The sequence below is a fragment of the Stegostoma tigrinum genome, chromosome 11, assembly GCF_030684315.1.
Source record: "Stegostoma tigrinum isolate sSteTig4 chromosome 11, sSteTig4.hap1, whole genome shotgun sequence".
In the NCBI taxonomy this organism is placed as follows: domain Eukaryota; kingdom Metazoa; phylum Chordata; class Chondrichthyes; order Orectolobiformes; family Stegostomatidae; genus Stegostoma; species Stegostoma tigrinum.
The window spans coordinates 50,560,831-50,581,700 of NC_081364.1; the positions used below are offsets into that span (position 1 = coordinate 50,560,831).

General features: G+C 38.7%; 1 protein-coding gene across 8 annotated transcripts in view; it reads left to right on the plus strand.

Annotated features, from left to right (window-relative positions):
• fhit (fragile histidine triad diadenosine triphosphatase) overlaps positions 1 to 20,870 on the plus strand; it is a 985,246-nt gene that overhangs the window by 264,043 nt on the left and 700,333 nt on the right. For all 8 annotated transcript variants that reach the window (XM_059649946.1, XM_048547336.2, XM_059649947.1 and 5 more), the window contains one exon: positions 434 to 554. In XM_059649946.1, the coding sequence (XP_059505929.1) occupies positions 449 to 554 (106 nt within the window). In that variant the 5' untranslated portion in view covers positions 434 to 448. The remainder of the gene's footprint in view (positions 1 to 433; positions 555 to 20,870) is intronic.

A 20,870-nucleotide genomic window follows, 5' to 3' on the forward strand; every position in this document is an offset into this window, starting at 1 on the left:
TGTTAGAGATAATGGGATTGAAAGATGATATTGAAGGAATCTTGTTGAGTTGCTGCCATCAGTCTTTGTAAATGGTACACACTGTTGCCACTACGATAGCAGTGGAGAGAATGAGGATTTGAAATTGTGATTGGAGTGCAAATCAGAGAGCTGCTTTGTCCTGTAATACTTGGAGCTTCTTGAATGTTGGAGATGCGCTTATCCAAGTGAGTGGAGAGCGTCTCATCACACTCCTGATAAGTCGATAGTCCTATAGAGTCATTAGGTTTTGGGGAGTCAAAAGATGAGTTGCTCATGACAGATTTCCCAACTTTTGAACTGCTCTTGTACCCACAATATTTATATGGCTAGCTTAGTAAGTTTCTTGCTATTCTAAACAGCATTTGCCTTTCTGATTTACATTTTTCCCCATTCTATTTCTTTTCATCTGTAGAAAACTTGGAGTGACATGGCGACCCTCAGATTTGGACAACATATCATCAAATCCTCTGTAGTTTTTCTCCGAACGGAACTATCCTTTGCATTAGTGAATAGGAAGCCAGTCGTCCCTGGACGTATCCTTTCTAAAGCAGAGTTTTAACTTCTCGCTCTTCACAGTGGAAGGTTGCTCATCAATCGGTGGTGAATCCGAGACCAGGTAAGCTGTTGCCTTAAGAGCCTGAGTTGTAAAGAAAACAATGCTTCATATATAAATCGTTGAAATATTATATATTCTTGTAATGTGATACAACCTTTGAAATTTTTGTCTAGCATCATCTTTCATTGATCAATCACAGCACAATTAGCGTAGAAGGAAAAAGTGAAGTAAATTTACATAGTATATTGCGTTATGACTTTGGTATCCAAGAAAACATTACTATTATTTTCTGCCGTGATCAAGCTATCTAAATGGGATTAGCAAGATGGATCAATCTATGCCCAGGACAGTATTATGGAAAGATTCACTTCACTTTATTCTGTAACTTTAGGTGTTCCCAATTTCCTGTATTAAGTCACTTTACTGAATGATTATTATCAAAGTCTACAACTGTCTTTTGTCAACTGAAATATCTCACTTCCCTTACTTTGGTATGAACCGTATCTAAGCTTTAGTTATGATACAATTGTTGATCATACTGATCTGATGCCAGTGGTTCTCAAGTGTTATGATAGCTTATTTTATTCCACTTTTGGTGTATGCTGCCACAGAGAAAACAGATCTTTTCACAGTTTCCTGCAACAAATATTTGAAGCATGTGAAGTATCTGTTTAAAGAAAGTCATGGCCCTGACCTTAATTAATTTTGTTCTTAAAATGTTCTTTTATCTACATCTATACTTGGTAGCAGAAACCCTTGCAAGGTAGTTGATGTTAGTACAGCTTGACTCTCAACCGTGCTTCCTTGCAATAGGTAATATTTTGGCTAACCATGAGGGTTCAACAGTTGAAAGAATGGTTGAAGATGTGGCACTATTGTTATCCTAAAGTTAACGGTATAATTTCTGAAGTGAAAGAATTAATTACTCTGTTCATAAATGACACTATCCTGTTGTAGCGTCAACATCAAAACCTTTTATAAGAAATTGGCAAACAATACCTTGTATGGAGAATATTTGCTAAATCTTAATAGATTACAGTAAATTCAGAAGTTTTGAGGAATCCTATTATGTCTCATTTGATCTTCTGTGTTCAGTCTGATAGTGAATTGGAATCTATTGTTTTTGCCTGAGGTATTGTACTATGAAATTGAATTCTTTGGAAGAGTTGGCAGCAAAATAGAATTAATTTTCTTCTTGATACTATCTGCTTCCTTCCCACTGTCATTCTTTTGCAACCGAACAGAATGATACCAATATTTCCAGTGAGAATGCAGAAAGCTTGAAGATATGTGCATTAGAGTCACCTAAAAGTTATTAGTTCAATTTTTCAGGGGGAGAGGATTTAATGCTGTGTCCAGAAATGATGCTGTAGTGTTGCAGAATCAACACTAGAACCTTTCAAGATTTTTGTAAATGAAACCTGTTGATCTTGAGAGTTTGTGATCACAGTTATCCAATGTAGGTAGTTGAGCATTTGTAAGCGATTTTCAGTTTGTGTATCAAGTCTGTTAAGAAGCGGCACTTTAGGTGCCATGCATTATTTAATTGGACCAAGAAGGGAACCATATGACAGGTCACAGCTGAGAAGGCTTTACTCATCTGGAAGCTGTTGTGTAGAATTGAGAAACAGTGGCATCGTGGCCCCTACCTTTTGGATTGGTGGTGTATTCATCCCTGTTGTCTTGCAGTCTTTGGTAACAAATCTTTGCTCTTCTCTCGAACCTCCTGGTCTTCTTCTAAGAAAGTGATGGTTTGTTCTCCTGGACCTGCTGTCTGTTTGCCTCTGTCTTCTTGCCCCAGCTGACCCCTCAGTTTATATATTGTATTTTGGGTGCTGCCATTCTATGACGCGTCAGTCACCTGTCTGAACCCTTTAATCCAGTTACTCATGATGTCAGGATGAACATCGCCCCCTTGCCACCTTCATTGGAGGATTAATTTACCATTCTTTCGAAGAATAAAATCTTAAATTCCCAAACAATATACTGCAGTCATGTACACGCTACCATCTGCTGAACTGTTGGCGCTAGTTCAGTGCTGCACTGTATTATTCTTATTACCTTTAATTTTGTTTTTGAGTGCTAGAGATCTGTTTATATTTGTAGAAGATGTGTTCCTGGTGTCTTACTGCACAGGAAATAGTAAATATGAGACAGTACATGAATTTAGTTTTCAAGAGGACCTCAATTTGCAAAACAGCTTGTATGCCAACAATTATGCTCAAAAACTGCACTTCTGGAAGTGACTCGAATTGAAGTACACAATATATGTGCCCATCCTTCACTTGCTGGAGAAAACAACTGTTTTTACTGGGAGAGGTTTATCTAGCTTCTTTTGTAGAAATTTTAAATAGACCACATACAGAGTTTGATGTGGTACACTACTTATAAAGACTATGTTGAGAAACTGGACTTTAAACTTTTCTGCCTCCAATTTGTAGGCTGACATATTACAACTCATTGTCTATCTCTTTGTTTTCAATTTTGCTTGCGGACTTTAAAGAGTACTTGTGTTCAGTGGATGAATTATGCTCTCCGTGGATTTGTGTTTCCATTGCCTTTTAGCAATAAGAAAAATCAGGCACAATGTTCAATAGGTAGCTGATCCAATGCCACCTATTTTACACATGCACTAAGGTTGAAGTTTCTGCCCCTTTTGTGTTCCTCCTGTGCAGCCAATTTTACTATAAACTACCATCATGTAGCACAGTTTAGTGCTTTTTCCATTGACTGGATTAATGGGTAAAATTAAAAGAATTGTTTAAAGCAAGGTATTTGTGTGAGACCCAGTGTATTAACCGTGAGAGATTGCAAGAGTACTTCAGAAACAAAACTTCTTACTCCTCTTTTCCAATTACACTTCCTTCTAGTCACTTTGTATATCTCCCCCAGTGTGTTTTCCTTCAGCTTACTCTCTAAATCTTTTGATACATTTATCTATATAAAGATTGCAACTCTGAGAATCAATCTAAACCTTTGTCAATAACTTAAGAATATAGTATTTATTTTATTAATATTAATGAATCTTCAAAGGTTCTCAGAAAGTCCTTAGCATTTTTTTTAAACACTTCTTTGTTCTGTTCATACCAACGATCATGATTCAAACAGAGTTGTTGCTTTTGTATTCTGGAAGAAAGTTAGTGAAATATTTTGCATATTAGAATTTCACATCAAAGTGATTGTTAACTAAATTCAAAATGGAACATGCAAACTGAAAATTGTTTGAGAGAATCCCTGATATGTCTGCCATCAGAGGCTGCATTAACAAACCTTCTATTCTTTATGCTGGTATAGATACCATAAAAATTCTGGCATTTGACCAACTTTTGTTCTTATCAATATCAACACCCACTATGGTCCGTGTCCTGTGCAATAAAAAATATGGTAGGTGTGAAGACGCAGACACATTTGGTCAGTTGTTTTAAGTTGATATCCTGCAAGCATATCAATAAAAGAACAGTTGCAAAGCAAAAAATTTACGGTTCCGAGTGTGCCTTGCTTCCAAATTGCTATTTGTAGTAAACATTGAAGGCATCTTAAAATTGTGAATGAGAATTAATTATAATAGATTTACATGGTTAATACATTATTTAAAGTTAATGATGAATTCTCCTACTTGGTCTGACACGTGGAATGATTTCATTTTATCCTGGTATTACGGATGGTGGTGGGTCTGGAATGAAACCGGTTTCTTGCCAAAAAATCCTGGAAGAATTTTGAGTGTAGCCTATTGGTAAGATCACCTTTTGTATTTAACTTACTGCAATTTATTTAAGGTAACATTGTGTAGAACTGGACGAACGCAGCAGGCCAAGCAGCATCAGAGGAGCAAGAAAGCTGATGTTTTGGGCCTAGACCCTTCTTCATTTTCTGAAGAAGGGTCTAGGCCTGAAACGTCAGATTTCTTGCTCCTCTGATGCTGCTTGGCCTGCAGTGTTCATCCAGCTCTATACCCTGTTATCTCAGATTCTCCAACATCTGCAGTTCCTACTATCTCTTCTATTTATTTAGGCAGTTAAACTTAACACAATCTTCTACACTGAACCATTTATTTCCAGAGTCTACTGTCATGATCTTCTAAGTCGTAGAATCATAGAATCCCTACAGTGCAGAAAGAGGCCATTTGGCTGATCAAGTCTGCACTGACCCTCCGAAAAGCATCCCATCCAGATATGGGGATGTCCTGCATACTGAGCATGGGATGCTGATTAAATGGACTGCATTGTGCTGGATAGAATCAAAAGCCCAGATTTTCTGTTGGCTACGGTTTAAACATTATACTTGTTGTATGATATTGGAGCCTAAGGACTGTTGTCCATGTTTTGCACATTGATCAGTTTACTTATCAAAAACACTTTACCCAAGGGCTCTTGATGGTGAGGCAGACAAAGGGACATACATTTTATGGTTCAAGTCGATTTTATTAACAAAATATTCCTTAGAAAAAAAAAGAACATTCCCATATTCCCCATTATTTACTACCTATCTAGCTCTATCCACCTGAGAGAGGATATTATCTGCAATGATCCACATGTTAGAGCTGGGCCATTGGAATCTCCTTCCTCTATGACATGGGTTTGCCTCTCTTCCAACCTTCACTGTTGCTTTGTCTGGGAGGCCTAAAGTTCATGTCCGCAGGCACTGGCTGGATGTCTGATCAAAATTTCTCCAAGGTACAATGTTGAGCTGGTTGTAACTGGTTCCCCTTGAACCTTTATGACCTCTTTGACTGTTCTCTGTAGCTGATAGCTGCTGACTGCTGTTTAATTAATGATCTAATGAAGAGTCATCTGGACTCAATATTAGCTTGCTCTTTCTCCATGGATGATGACTGATCTGTTGTGATCTCCAGCATTTGTTGTTTTCAGTACTGATTCCAGCATCTGTGATAATTTGCTTCGACATGCTGTTTAATTTAGTTTGGCCAATTTTCTGTCAGGCCTTTTTTCTCTGGTTGCGGGTAAATTTACAATGTCTAATTTTGGGCCCATGGTAGCTGGTTCTCGGGACCTTCTGATTTTGGCTATAATAAGGATCCAACATTGAGCAGAAATAGGAGGAAAGTGGCATATTGTTAACATAAGACCCATACACTCCTATAACCTGCTCAGCTCTCTCCATATTTAACCAATTTCTCTCACGCAGGTGCATCATTTCTTTTTAATGCTATGTCAATGGTTGACAATATGCAAGATCATGACTGGTTGAACTTGGCCTTTTCAATTATGCACCAATTCTGACCGCAAAGGAAATAATGGTTTTGAAATCTAGTGATTTCATTCATGGAAATTGCTGCTGGAATTTCATAAACCTTCATATTCTCATAGTTCCTTTGCAAAATTCTTATCAGGAGCTCTCTATGTATGTACGTGCAAATCAAGTATATAAATACCTGCCCACTTGTAATTTTGAAGTACTCCTCCCGCTTTCAGTCTGTGATTTTCTTCTTAATTTGAGTAACTTTTTTCCATACTTTCAATATTCATCATGCCATTGAAATAGCTTGCATATGTTTTGTCCAATTCTGAAACTCCATAATTAAAGGAATTCTTTATCAGCCAACATGGCCTTTGCAACATTCTGTTATTTACTGATGAACAACTTGTAGCATTTCATCATTGACATCATTTCTTGTTTGTCTTTCAGCTGACTTTACAATATGTTCTCCATAGGTTTGTTAACAGACTTCAAAGTTTATGGCAGATATGTGATTTATAGTCATTTTTCAGAGGTAATTTGAGGCCCTTTATCATGGATGAGTGTTGATTGCCCACCATTTTGGTGTTAAAACTAATAAAATCTCCTTCTCAACAGCCACTTAACTAATAAAGTACATTTGTAAAATGTGAGCAATGTGTTTTCTTGGATGATATTTCTATTGATTGATTGCAACCATTATGCAGACCACACAGAGTCTTTATTTCCTTCAAATAAAACTTGATGGTCACCTTGAAATTATTAACAGAGAATTGAACCCAGCGATATTCTTTACTTGAAATAGGTTTGGAGAATGGAATCAGGATATTCTGTTTCCATTTTAATGTTTCTTGTTTTTATAGAATTGATATTACAATATTATTTCTACTGATTTGAATAAATGTCCTGGAGTCTGGGAAGCACAAAGTGATTTGAGCTAAGGCAATTCTTCGTAGCAAGTGGTGGGGTGAAGCAAAATGAGATGTTGCCAATGGCATGAAAGTGCAGTCCCAGCATCATGACACACTGCACAGCCAGTTTCAATTATGAATATGGTGATCAGAATTATCATGCTGCCAGGACATGGTTGTAGCCTTAAGTATCCTAATATATTAATGTTGCGATTGAATACAATTGTTGAAATGATTACTTTAATTTTGAAAAGGTTATCGGTGGTGAAGAACAGTGGAACAAAAACAAAAGCCCAAGCAAAGAAAAAGCATTTTTTACTCTTTCACCTACCTACTCAGTTATTAGTTTTTGTTAATCAAATTAGCAGCTATCTTTAAAACAAAGGTTAATGGAATGCATCTTGACCTCCTAAAACTGTAAAACTACACTTATTCATTTCTGAATATGCTACAGATTTTTTTAAATTAGGCATAATCATCAGACTTGAATGCAGATAATAAAAGTTATGAAACTGCTATGTATCATTGAGCTCAGATATACCTTCAGATGTCAACTTGCCATTTCTCCAGCTATATCCTAAATGCTTCATTTGCTGGTGATGTGTAATCTTCAACTTGTGTACAGAATATGTTTTTTAAAAAAGCTTTCGATTAAATACCCAAAGGTCAGTGCAATAGCAGAACACTGTTCTCGCATCAAAAGTGTTTGAACCACACAAGTCTAAAGGAAGCTTGTTTATAGAAATCAATTATTTGCTGATCACAAATTTCACGCTCAACTATACATCATATCTATTTAATTTAATATCAGGATCTGAGGATATGCTGCAGTTAGTGAATATATTAAAATGTTGGATTTACTAATACAGAATTCTGCACATTCTTTTGAACAAGTAAACAATGTCCAGAGACAAATGTAGTAGCTTAATTTAACAGTGATACTAGAGCAGTCATTGGACTCAGATAATTATTAATAGTCCTAGAGGGTCTTTTCATTCCCAGGAACTTATTGTCTCCACATAAGATATTTGGAATTGTGACTTTTTTTAAAACATGCAATGTCATTTAAAATAGATGGAGCAATATTTAATTTCACAAAAATGTAAGTACAAGGAGCAGGCATTAATAGATTGTTTGACTGTATGGACTAGCTCTGTCATTCAATCAAATCGCAATCACCTGGCCACATTATCCCTGCATCCTTTAATTCCTTTAGTGCCCAATATTTCTTGAACCCTGTCGTGAATATACCGAACAACTTAACACCCATAGCTTTCAGTTCAGGAATTAATCAGAATTTACATATCTTCAAGTTTAGATGTTTCTTTCGTCCCAGTACAAAATAGCCACCCCTGGGTCTAAGCTCCCCAACTAGGACAAAGATTCTTTCTGCATATGCCCTGTCAATCCCCGTTTCGATTTTATGTTTCTCTTCATCCTTTCCAAGTGTTAGGCACGTGCTTTCCTACTTTGCAGACCCTCTAAAGCAGCTGCTCAGTTAAGGAGACCAAATATGTATGCAGTCCTGTAGGTATTGGTTCACAGATAACCTGTATATAATTGTAAGAAAATGTCTTTACTCTCTATTTCAATCTCTTTGTAATGAAGACTAACCTTACCTTTCTAATTGTTTGTTGTATCTGCATGTTAGCTTTGGTGGTTCACGTGCAAGGACACCCAAGTTCTACTTAATACTAATATTCTAACAGAAGGGACTGAAAAGTATTCTGCTTTTCTATTTTTCCCGCTAGTCTACATATTATATTCATCTTCCTTTGTTTATAGGTTTAAAATGTTGTCTCTCCTTCATAGGTTTCCTGCGACTGCTAATACCCCCTTTAAAATCTCTCCCTCTTGCCTGCCCCAGTCCTGTAGCGTCTCTTGCACTGTTCCCTTGCAGCTTTCTCCTTTCCACTGTAACTCCTTGCAGCTTATTTTCCACCACCACAAATCTCCACAGAAGATGATCCTTCACTTGTCTCTGGACTAAACAGATTAAATTCACAAGAGATGGCTCAAGGGCCTTGGCATTCCCACTGAAGCTCTCCTCCTGACCTTGGCTACATCTCGAGCCTTGGCATGCCACAGCAAAAGTCTTCTGCTGTGATTTACTCACGTTCTTTTCTTTTTACTTAGGCTGCCCACCTCTCTGATCACAGGCTGTTACTCTCTCATGTTTCTTAGCAGTGCCAGACTAAAATTTATCCTTAACTGTGATTAGACTTTCCTTGGCATTTCGGAGACTTTCCCACTGAATTTACCCACAGCTACAATTTTCTGTCTCTATTCCAAAGAGAACGTATTAGAATCTAAGGGGTGCTGAATGAAGAAAAACAAAAGCAATAATTACCTTTTGTTTTAAAACATCAGGGTACAGGGCGCTTGTTCCAGACAAGTTTGCTTTTAGTCCTGTTAATTTCCCCAGTATTACTTATTTGTAAATACTGATTTCTTCTTGTACCTTATTTTCATTACAAAATTTGATTCCATGCAATTTAGAGTAATTATTTTTTGTACATGAACACAAATAAAAAAATGCGCATTAAATGTCCATGCCATTTCCTTAACTCATATGATGTCTTTCCCTGATCCAGCCTTCAATTTATCAGCCATTCTTTATGGCCTAAAATCCTTCCAATTCCCCAGCTAAGTGCTCTTGTTGCTGAAACGGTAATGATGTAATGGTTAGAAAGTACGAAGTAATAATCAGATTGGAAAACATTCTGTGTCTGGCTTGTAGCACTTAGACAATATTCACATATTAGCTTAAGCAAAGCCACCTCACTTTCAGTGCTGACATTGATAAATAGGAAGGAACTAAAGCTAACAATCTTTGATTGCATGACGCTGTAGGCACAGAATTTCATTTCTCAGCATCCGATCATTTTGAGAGCTGGCTTCAGATTGCAGTTACATCTCCTTGTAATTATCCAGCACATTTAGTGTTCCCGAGCAGACCAGAATTTGACAATGAGCCACGCAAAAATGTTTATGATGGTGATCGGAAGCTTACTTAAAAAGACGGATTTTAAGAAGCATCTTAAGGGATAGAGGGACAAAGAAATTGGTCGAAAATTCATAGTTAATGCCTTGGAGCCTGAAGCCACCAATGATGGGGCAATTAAAATTGAGATGCACAACAATCAAAGGAGTGCAAACATCTCAGAGGGCTGTAGAGCCGGTGTAGGTTGCAGAGTTAGGCAGACTGTGGTGGAAGTATAGCCTGCTGCAATTTTAGTTGAAAAAGGAAGGGGATTGAGAGACTCGTTATGCTGTGACAGGGTCATTACATAATGAGAACGTCAGTTCATCAGACGCTTCCCACCTATTGAAAACGCATTTTAATTCTAAACTCTGACTGATTCCCAGACACTGCAATATTTCAAGATCCATGATAATTTGTTCTGTGCCATCAACAGAACCTAGAAACGTCGTGACAGAGGTCAAGCCAAACCGAATTTTGGAGATACCTGCGCATGTCAAATGTCAATCTTGAATCAAACTTTGAATTGATTGTTCATACATCCCAAGATTACATGATCTAGTATGTTTGAAGGTGGAGATATAGCTAAAAAAGGAAAAAAAAAGTCCAACAGGCTAGCTGTAGTATTTAATGCAATTCATCAGTAACCTCATTACATGATACCACCCAACAAGCATGAATTCACGCCAAGCTGCGCTACTTAAATCAAGAGTGCACCACTTAAATGGGAAATGCCTTTTGTTTGGAGCAACTGCAGAATTAATTGCACAGCAGCTTTGATCTGGGGAAAAAGAAAGAAAAGTGCAAGAATGACCCTGTAGTAGAGAGTGGGTTTATATTTAGATTTAAATTTATTGTCATGTATACATAAAATACAGTGAAAAGTGTTTTCTCATGTGCAAAACTCAAATTGTAGCCATGAATTTAGAAGAATGACGGAGGATCTTACAGATACAGATAAAATTATGAAGGGAATAAATAAGAAAGAAGCAGTGAGGTTGTTTACACTGGTAGGTCAAACTAGAACTAGACGGTGTAGCCTCAAAATAAGGGGGAGCAGATTTAGGACTGAGTTGAGGAGGAACTTCTTCAGCCAAAGGGTCGTGAATCTGTGGAATTTCGAGTGAAGCAGTTGAGGCCACCTCGTTAAATATTTTTAAGGCAAGGAGAGATACATTTTTGAATGGTAAAGGAATTAAGGGTTATGGTGAGGGAGCAGGTAAGTGGAGCTGAGCCCATGAGAAGATCAACCATAATTTTATTGATTGGTGGCATAGACCCTCGGTGCCAGGTGGCCCACCCCGTTCCTGTTTCTTATGTTCTTATGCTTCAGCACGAAATATATTTCACTGCAATAGAGTTTATCTTTCCTCCTTCTTGTTACCCTCTGCTACTTCTCTGGTCACTGCTTAACATTGGCCAGGGCCTCTGTAACAGACACCAGGGCTGTCAGTAATGGACCTGCCTCCGCTGTTGCTGCCATTCCCGCATGTCCGAGCTGGAGCTATGGGCCTAATCTCCTACATCCTGCTCCCCCTCTGACACTACTCCAGACACCGCTGCCCGCTGTTGGCTGCCAGAGTCCTGGCTCCAGCCTCCTCCACCGCCAATGCTGAAACCTCTGCAACCTCAGTGCCAGAGCTGGAGCAAGCCATGGATTTGAGGCTTTGTGGGGCCTAGCCCCAAATAACTCCTCTGTGGAAAGACGACAAATCCGACACAGCACCAAATGATGAAAATGTGTGAGATGGGGTGGATGCGGCCGGCTCGGCTGTATAGTGCCCAAGAGCGGCCGAGCCCCAGGATCAGGAGCCTAACACTGCCAGTCCCACCATCGCCATCTGTCTTCTCAAATTTCTATTTTCAATATTTTCCAATGAAGTATTAGAAAACTTGATGCTGATGCTAACACGAGGAGAGAGATCCCCAGTTTTCAGGGAGACGGGTCTCTCAGACATATTTCAAGAAGGTAACAGGAACTGATGGCTGAGAAGATCAATACCAGCATTGTTGCTCTGAGGAACTGGATGCCATGCCAAAGACAAGTTCAATGACCTAACGTGAAGCATCTAGATTGACGACTAAGTCTTCAAAGCCACAAGCTATGCTTCTATCAGTGATAATGGAAACTGCAGATGCTGGAGAATCCAAGATAACAAAGAGGGGAGCTGGATGAACACAGCAGGCTGAGCAGCATCTTCGGAACACAAAAGCTGACATTTCACGTCTATACCCTACATCTTCTCACTCTTGCAGGACAATTTGTTGTGTTTCCAAAGATGGCATCACCTAACTGGTGGGAAACTTGCAATGACTGCGTACCCTTGCCCTGATGGAGGGGACAGTAATCTATCCATTGCAATGACCATTGATGAGGCCCTGGCCTGTTGCAGGAATCCTTCACAATTCCCATCATGTTTCCCTCTCCTTGCACAATATCTCCTGATTCCCAAGTTAGTCATGGTTTTAAGCATGCACCTTTTGTATTTCTCACCCTCCTCTTCAAGACCCGTTTTTGCATTTTTTTCTCTTTTCAAATGCCCAAGATCTAATACTGAGCCATGCAATGCTGCAGGGGCATAAAATAGAAGAGAAAGACGAGGCTGATGACGATGGAATGCTATTGCTTCGTATCACCCTCTCAGTCTTCAGATCATTTACTGGCATAGTGGCAGGATCTTCATGTGGTGAATCAGATTCAAATGCTGATAGCACATAGGACTGACTCCACAAGGAAAACAGTATCTGTATGATATCCAGGTCGTGGTTGCTAAATATATAAGGGAATGGAATGCAGGTTGGTCAAGGTATATGTCTCCATTTACCTACAAAATGAAATGTGTAGTCATTAGTACGTTGCACCACAGGGAAGCTACATATACACGTCACTTCTATCTAAACATGGAAACACATAAAACAGGAGCAGGAGTGGGTCTTTCAGCCCTCCAAGCCGACTCTACATTTCATCTGCTCAAGGCTGATCATTCAATTCAGTGTAGTGTTTCGGCTTGCTGCCCATACTCTTTAAGCCCTTCAGCTCAAAAAATTATATTTCACGTCTCCTTGAAAATGTTCACTGCTCTGGCTTTCATCCCATTCTGTGGCAGAGAATTCCATAGGCTCATTGTTTTCTGGGTGAAGATATTTTCTCTCAACTCAGCCCTAATTGGCTACCCATATCCTTAAACTGTGACCTCTGGTTCTGGACTCCTGGTCATCAGGAACCTTGTTCCTGCATTTATCCTGTGTAGCCCTGTTAGAAATTTATTGGCCTCTATGAGAGAAGACCATATGAAGTAGGAACAGGAGTTGGTGGTACAGCTCCGCAACTTGGCTCCGCTATTCAAAAGGATCCTGGCTGACCTGATACACCTCTCATCCACTTTCTTGTCTTTTCACCATAACCATTTATTCCCTTACTGATCAAGAATCCACTTATCTCAGGTTTAAATTTAAACAGGGACTCTGCCCCTACAACCATCTGTAGCAAGACATTTCAAAGACACTCAACTCTAAGAGAAGAAATTCTTCCTCGATTTTGAAACTGACTCTGGTCCTAGACTCGCCCATGAGGGGAAACATCATCTCAGCATTTAACCTGTCAAGACACTTAAAATTTTATAGGTTTCAATGAGATTATCTCTCATTCTACTAAACTCCAGTGAGTAGACTACCAAACTATTTAACCTTTCCTCATAAGACAGTCCCCCCATTTCAGAGATCACTCTAATAATCACTCTAATAATCCTTCTCTGAAATTATATCTTTCCTTAAATATGGAGATCCAAACTGCCCTCAGAATTCCAGATGTTGTTTCACCAGCATCCCAAACAATTACAGTAAGATTTCCTTACTCTTATACTCTAAACACACCCTTACTTTTGTGAAAGAAAGGCCAACATTCCATTAGTCTTCCCAATTACCTGCTGCATCTTTGTGCTAGCTTTTTGTGTTTCGAGCACAAGAACCTCCAAGTCCCTTTGCATTGCAGCTTTGTGCAATTTTTCATTTAAATAATATTGTAATCTCTTATTCTCCTTTCCAAAATGAATGACTTCACAGTTACCTCATTATACTGCATTTGCAAACGCATTGCCCATTTATTTAACCTATTAATCTCTCTCTGTAAACTGTTTGTATCCCTCTTGCAATTTGCCTTTCCACCTATATTTGTGTTGTCTCTCCTGATTCTTCTAAACTGCGGTCAGTATGGTCCGAATCAGTCCAGTCTTTCTTCATGTGTCAATACTACCATCTCAGGAATTAGTCTTGCACATACACTGTTTTCTTTCTATACAGACCATCAGTAACTGATGGCAAATTGAGAGGTTTTAGATATGTGATCTTTTCCAGCCTAGAAAAATGCTGATACAAATAAGCAGCATGGTCTGTACCTTGATAACAAAGTGTGAAGCTGGATGAACACAGCAGTCAAAGCAGGATCTCAGGAGCACAAAAGCTGACGTTTCGGGCCTTGAAGGGTCTAGGCCCGAAACGTCAGCTTTTATGCTCCTGAGATGCTGCTGGGCCTGCTGTGTTCATCCAGCTTCATACTTCGTTATCTTGGATTCTCCAGCATATGCAGTTCCCATTATCTCTGGTCTGTACCTTGTTCTGAGACTGCTGTTGCCTTTACAAGAGGTGGAAAGTCACTGTAAAAGCATCTTCTGGAAAGATTAGATATTATGCAAATTATTCCTCGCTGATGTTGACTAAAGAGAATTGTACCTTGAGTGGTCTTGGCCTTCTGTTAAGAACCCTTATTCCTCTCTTATCCATCCTTCTCCTCCCACTATGAGGAATTTGTTCTCCTCTGTGTTGTCTCTGATTAATCATGCTGCTGTTTCACATGCTGTGGAAAATGATAAGTACAGTCTGACTAGAAGCAAGTGGTCTGAGCAGAGCCCCTGAAGTGAGAGCTACCCAGACTGTTCAACGATCCTTGTTGATGTATAACACAATGCAATTTTGTACCAAAACAGTACCATTGGCTTTGGCAGAGTGTAAGGTACTGAGTTATGTTTTGTGGCTCTTGCATATTTCCAGTTAATCTGCACTGCAACATTAAAATAACTTTTGCCCAGAACAGAGCACAAAGTATGGTGTAACCAAGGCTTTAGATGACTGTTGCATGATTTCCTGCTTTGATATCTAGTGTGAGTGATAATGGGAACTGCAGATGCTGGAGAATCCAAGATAATAAAGTGTGAGGCTGGATGAATACAGCAGGCCAAGCAGCATCTCAGGAGCACAAAAGCTGACGTTTCGGGCCTAGACCCTTCATCAGAGAGGGGGATGGGGTGAAGGGTCTGGAATAAATAGGGAGAGAGGGGGAGGCGAAAAGAAGATAGGTGGGGAGGAGAGTATAGGTGGGGAGGGGATAGGTCAGTCCAGGGAAGACGGACAGGTCAAGGAGGTGGGAGATGGAGGTGCGGCTTGGGGTGGGAGGAAGGAATGAGTGAGAGGAAGAACAGGTTAGGGAAGCAGAGACAGGTTGGACTGGTTTTGGGATGCAGTGGGTGGAGGGGAAGAGCTGGGCTGGTTGTGTGGTGCAGTGGGGGGAGGGGACGAACTGGGCTGGTTTTGGGATGCGGTGGGGGAAGGAGAGATTTTGAAACTGGTGAAGTCCACATTGATACCATTGGGCTGCAGGGTTCCCAAGTGGGATATGAGTTGCTGTTCCTGCAACCTTCGGGTTTTCCTGCTTTGATATCTAGTGTGTTGGATGTGAAAACCAGTATCTCATTCACTCTTTTTTGATTATTGTATGTACTTGTCCATGGCATTAAAACAATCTATGCAGATGGACTCTAAGTTTCTTTGAACTTCCAATTCCTCAGCTTTTGAGCTTTAGAATGAACTATGATCTGTATGTTTTGATTCAAACCATATGATTCAGTTGCCTCTTTATCAATTTTGCCAGTTCACTTTTTTCCCATTGTAATTTTAGGTCCCATATATTTGTGAAATTGGCAAACTTGGATTCTGTCCTCTAAGTTGTTAATAAATACACAGAATATTTGGGGCTTCAACACAGATCTCTGAGATGTATTATAGGCTGCATCCTGCCAACTGGAGCTGTGCTTATTGGTCCTTCTTCCTGGCTCCTGCCAGTCAACAATAATTTGCTCTCAACTCCATAAGCAATAACTTCAGCACAGAGTTTCTCAGAATAAACCTTATTGACTGCATTGTATTATTTCATGCAAATTATACCCTCTCATCTTGCTTGCTATCAAAAAATGTAGTCAGCTTTATTTGCCATGAGAAGACCTTTACAAATTCATGTTTGCTCTCTCTTACAAGCTGAAAATTTTCAAGCTTTTTAACTACTCTGTTCTTTTAATGTAATCTCTGACAATTCTCTCACAGCTGATATTAAGCTAACAAGTTTACAATTCCCTGGTTTTCCCTTTTGCAACTTTCTGAAATGGCAAAGTGAAGAGTACTTTTTATTATTATTCATTCATGGAATTGTCTGTCGCTAGAAAGGCCAGCGTTTGATGTCCATCCATAATACTTTGAAAAGGTGGAGGTTAAAGAAAAATACCTGTACCATTTGGTTTATGCATCTGTAATATCCTTCCTGACTTAATTTACATGCCTGGCTTAGAAGCCACTTAGTCCTTGAAAGTTATTACTCCTTATTGTCATTTTTAAAAAAAATTATTGTTGTTTATTTAGAAGTTCTTCTTAGATTTAAGATTCTTATTCTTCCACATTTTTATCTTTGCTTTTCTTGGAGTTTTTCAGCCACTTGCTACTGCAAAAGTTTTACAATCTATGTATGTATATACATGGTTATAAATTATGTAGCTTAATGCAAAATCTTTCAATTCGTCTTTAAGGTTTTCAATTTAAATCTCACCAAATGTGGAATTATTTTAAGATGAAATGTTTGACTCTACCATGTGCAGATGTTGTCGAATCAGCTGCTGTGCTAACGTGTTTTCAGTGGCAATTTCAACATGCAATCAGCAGAACTTATATCATGCGTTAAATCATAAAATTTACTGTGTTTTTGCACTAGATTTGTTTTAAATGTTCAGCATTACCTGGAGCAGACATTTTGTAATCTGAACATTTATCTTAGTAACTAATTAAAAACTCAGGGATCATGATAGAGCAACTTTATACCTGTAGGAACATAAATTAGATTAGATTTCCGACAGTGTGGAAACAGGCCCTTTGGCCCAACAAGTCCACACCGCCCCTTGAAGCATCCCACACACCCCCGAACACTACGGGCAATTTAGCATGGCCAATCCACCTTGCCTGCACATCTTTGGACTGTGGGAGGAAACCGGAGCACCCGGAGGAAACCCACGCAGACATGGGGAGAATGTGCACACTCCACGCAGACAGTTACCCAAGGCTAGAATTTAACCCGGGTCCCTGGTGCTGTGAGGCTGCAGTGCTAACCACCGAGCCACTGCGCTGCCACATGAATTCTCCTTTCTCTGCACAGGTTGGTCTAGGTAAATATCAAATAAAAACAAAGGCTTAAACTTGTGACTTTATTTAAGAATATTAAAAATAGGAACAAAAGTAGAACACACAGTGTCATGAACCCATTCTGCCAATCAACAAAAGCAGAGCAGATCTGTGCATTTGCTTTATTTATTTAGGATTGATGTATGGAAAATACACACTTTAATGCATTTAAATACATTTATGATCGTGCTGTTTGTAACATAAGGCAACAAATAGACAACTCCCTTTCTCGACAAAATGAGCTTCACATCAGACAATGTTCCCCTTAAAGTTTAGCTCTTGTGTGAGACCAATAGTTTGCAGTGCAATCCCTTTCATTATTGTAATGCCTGTGTTCGTATAATATTAATAGTAAAATATTTTCTGTGTGGAATCTACTCGCCTTCTCTGCAATTTAATGGGAATATTGGTACCCAGCAGTCAAGCTTACACGGTCTCATGGGATTTTCAATCAGTCAGTCAGTTATTACCCACAAGTTGTGTTCCAGTTTATAAGCTGTAACAGTGCAGCTTGTAGATATTTCCTAATCAACCTGTTTGAATTATACATTTCTGGAACAGGTGGGACTTGAACCCTGACATTCTGGCCCAAAAGTCAGACACTATCACAATGCCACAAGAATCCATAACCATGGAGATGAAAGAAAGGAAGATGGTACAATTTTAGAATTTTAAATGGACCAAATAGCTATTGACAAGGATAGAATGGAGAAGATCTGGGGCTCACTGGAAAATATAAATGAAAATGAAGGTCTGAAAAGCCAGTTGGTTCTACAAGCTTCAGCTGCTTCACATTACCATCCTGAACTGCCTCCCCCAACCATCCCAACCTCACCAATTGCAAGTCTAGCCAATCTGAGATGCTTCCAATTGAATGCAACATTCTTGACAAATGGGCATTTCTTTTGTACTGAAAGCTGAAAGTACTGGAAATATTCTGCAGGTCAGGCAGTATCAGTGGACAGAACCAGTTTGTTAGGATTATGACAGGTTGTGTACAAATATTAGCCAGAATCAGTGCAAAATAAATTTTAATTTATTCATTCCTGGGAACACAGATCAGAGAGCAGTGAAAGATCAGCCAGATTGCTGTGGGTTTCACGTCTCAGGTAAACCAGACTAAGTAAGAATGGTAGACTTCCTTCCCTAAAGGGCGTCAGTGAATCAGATAAATTTTGCTACAATTAATGACAATTTGACAGCATTGAGTTCCAGTTTTTCAAACAAAATAATTGAATTCAATTTTTACCATGGTAGATTTGAACTTGTCCCCAGGACATTAACCTGGGCTTCCTGATTACCAGTTAAATGATATTACCCCGATATCCGGGTCTCTACGAATAGCAGGCTGTGAGAAGAAGTTGATTTAACCATATCAGGATTGTTAAAGCAAGACTCCATTTCACACATTTTAATCTGCTCAACATTGCAATGTAAAACTTGGACCACAATGGACCTTTCCTCCACCATTTCTGTATTTAGTGAAGACGATATTTCCAGATTAAATGATTTGGATAACTTTGACTAAAAGAGCAGAATTTGTTTGTTTGCCCAGACATTAGATGCTATTTTGTTGAAATAACCCTGCATGTTGGCAGCAATATAATGATGATAGTGTAGTAAGATAAATTTTAATTTTGTCTTCACAAAATCTTGTTAAAATACCCCATTTCCTTAAAAAAGGGCAATTGAATTTATCAAACTTCAGAATTTATCAAAATCTGGAAAGATTTTTTATGAAATAATCTGGCAGCCATACACAGACCAGAATAATTATTCCACTTGAATACGAGCAGTGAATTAAACAGCAGATTAATAATTTATTAAACAAGCACATTCAGCAACATGACGTCGATTGGAGTAGCATCTTTTTATTGTAATTCATTTTTATTTTTCATTTCATGCCATGCTCCTAATTTTTGTTTCCATTGCTAAATTATTCATTAATTTCTAATAAAATTTAAAAATTCAACTAGCAGGATGGAGTACAGTTTTGAATTTTGCCATTCTCTAAAATATGCATTCATGATTTTAACCAGACCTTTAACAGAAGGAATAATTTCATATTTGCACTGAAGGAAGAACAATTAGAGAAAGAGTCACTCCAGTCTTATCGTAACCTTAAATTGCAGTTTTCGCCTTGGCACAAAAAGCATTTTGGATGTATTCCAATGCAAGAAAAGTCTAGATTTCGTTAGGTGAGTGGAATTACTTGCACTTCCACTAAAGCCAAAAGCCACAAGTGTTCCAAAAGGCAGCCTCCAACCTCTTCACTTTAATGCTGGGGAAAGATAACAGAATAATCCACAGTTGTGGACTGTTTCCTGCACTTCCCTTCTGAAATATTTTCCTTGCATTCTTGTGGTGCTTTATAGTGAAAATATCCTTTTTAAGTTGCAATTCTGATGTGTAAATGGCATTTGGTGTAAGTTAGGATAAAAACAACAAAGCTTTAGATAAGGAAGTATCCTTAGCTGACTTAAAGCTGAAAACCCTCCCTGAAGGGCTGCCTGCAGTTTTATAAGGTGGGTAAGTCTTAAATGCCACTTCCTGCCTGGACTATAGTTTTGAAGCTGGAAGGAAGGGGAGGCCAGATTATATTGCTCTGCCCCAGTTGAAAAGAGATTGAGTGCCTCCATAATTTCTCCCCCAGGAGCCTGAAAGGTTTGACTTTATGCCTTACATGAATAAAGTATAATATTGTTTCATTAAGAGAATTTTAACAGTACAATAAAAGTAAAATATTGTGGATGCTGGAAACTTGAAGTAAAAACGGAAAATGCTGGAGCAACTCAACAGCTCTGTCAGCATTTTAGAAAGGAATCTGAGTTTTGAGTTCAATCTGAGTTTTCAGAAGAAGAAACAGTTGTCCACTAATGTTGCCAGATTTGTTGAGTTTTTCCAGCCTTTTCTGTTTTTAAGCTCTGAGACCAACTTTACCAAAACCATCTTAGACTATTTCTATGTTATGCTTTTCTATCTGTGTATTCATCTTGTCGCATGGAACACTTCTCCCAAGTAGCATTGAGAAAGAGACCTATTCACATTGAACACTACATGGTTAACCTCAAGAAGTAATGAATGGTGGCCTCTGAGGAAAAAAATACTGAACCAAATGGTTGAATTCCCATTGCTCATTCTGCAATATAAACCCTCTGCAGCTGGTTTTTACTTGCACATAACGTGAAGGCTTTTCAGTAGGCAATAACTATTTGTCTCATTTTCTCTGGAGGATGTAGGGATTATTACATTAGGGAAGCATTAATAGAGTTGAATTTAACTTGAATCTGCTAGGTAGTTGCTGCAAGATGTTATTTGTGATAAGACTGTATTGAATGTTATAGCCAAAAGAGAATCAAATTGTTGCCAATGGCTGCGTACAGCAACTCCAATAAATGCACGAAAATAATGCTATGCAGTAAATACAACATCTAATTGTAATGTGTGCATTGAAAGTGATATCAGTCTGTGTCCAATTAATATGCTGCGATAGTGAACTCGTTAGTACCATGAGGTAAACTCACACAGGGATACTAATTGTGTATGGAAGTACTACTGTTTGTTTCTAGAAACTGCATTTCAGCACTTAAGTTAAACTGTAGATTATGCATTTAATTGGTGGCATTTGTCAGTAACTTAAAAACATGGAAATATTATAGCACATTGGGGAATTTTACATAATCAGGAATCTTTGTTTTATTGTGCTTGA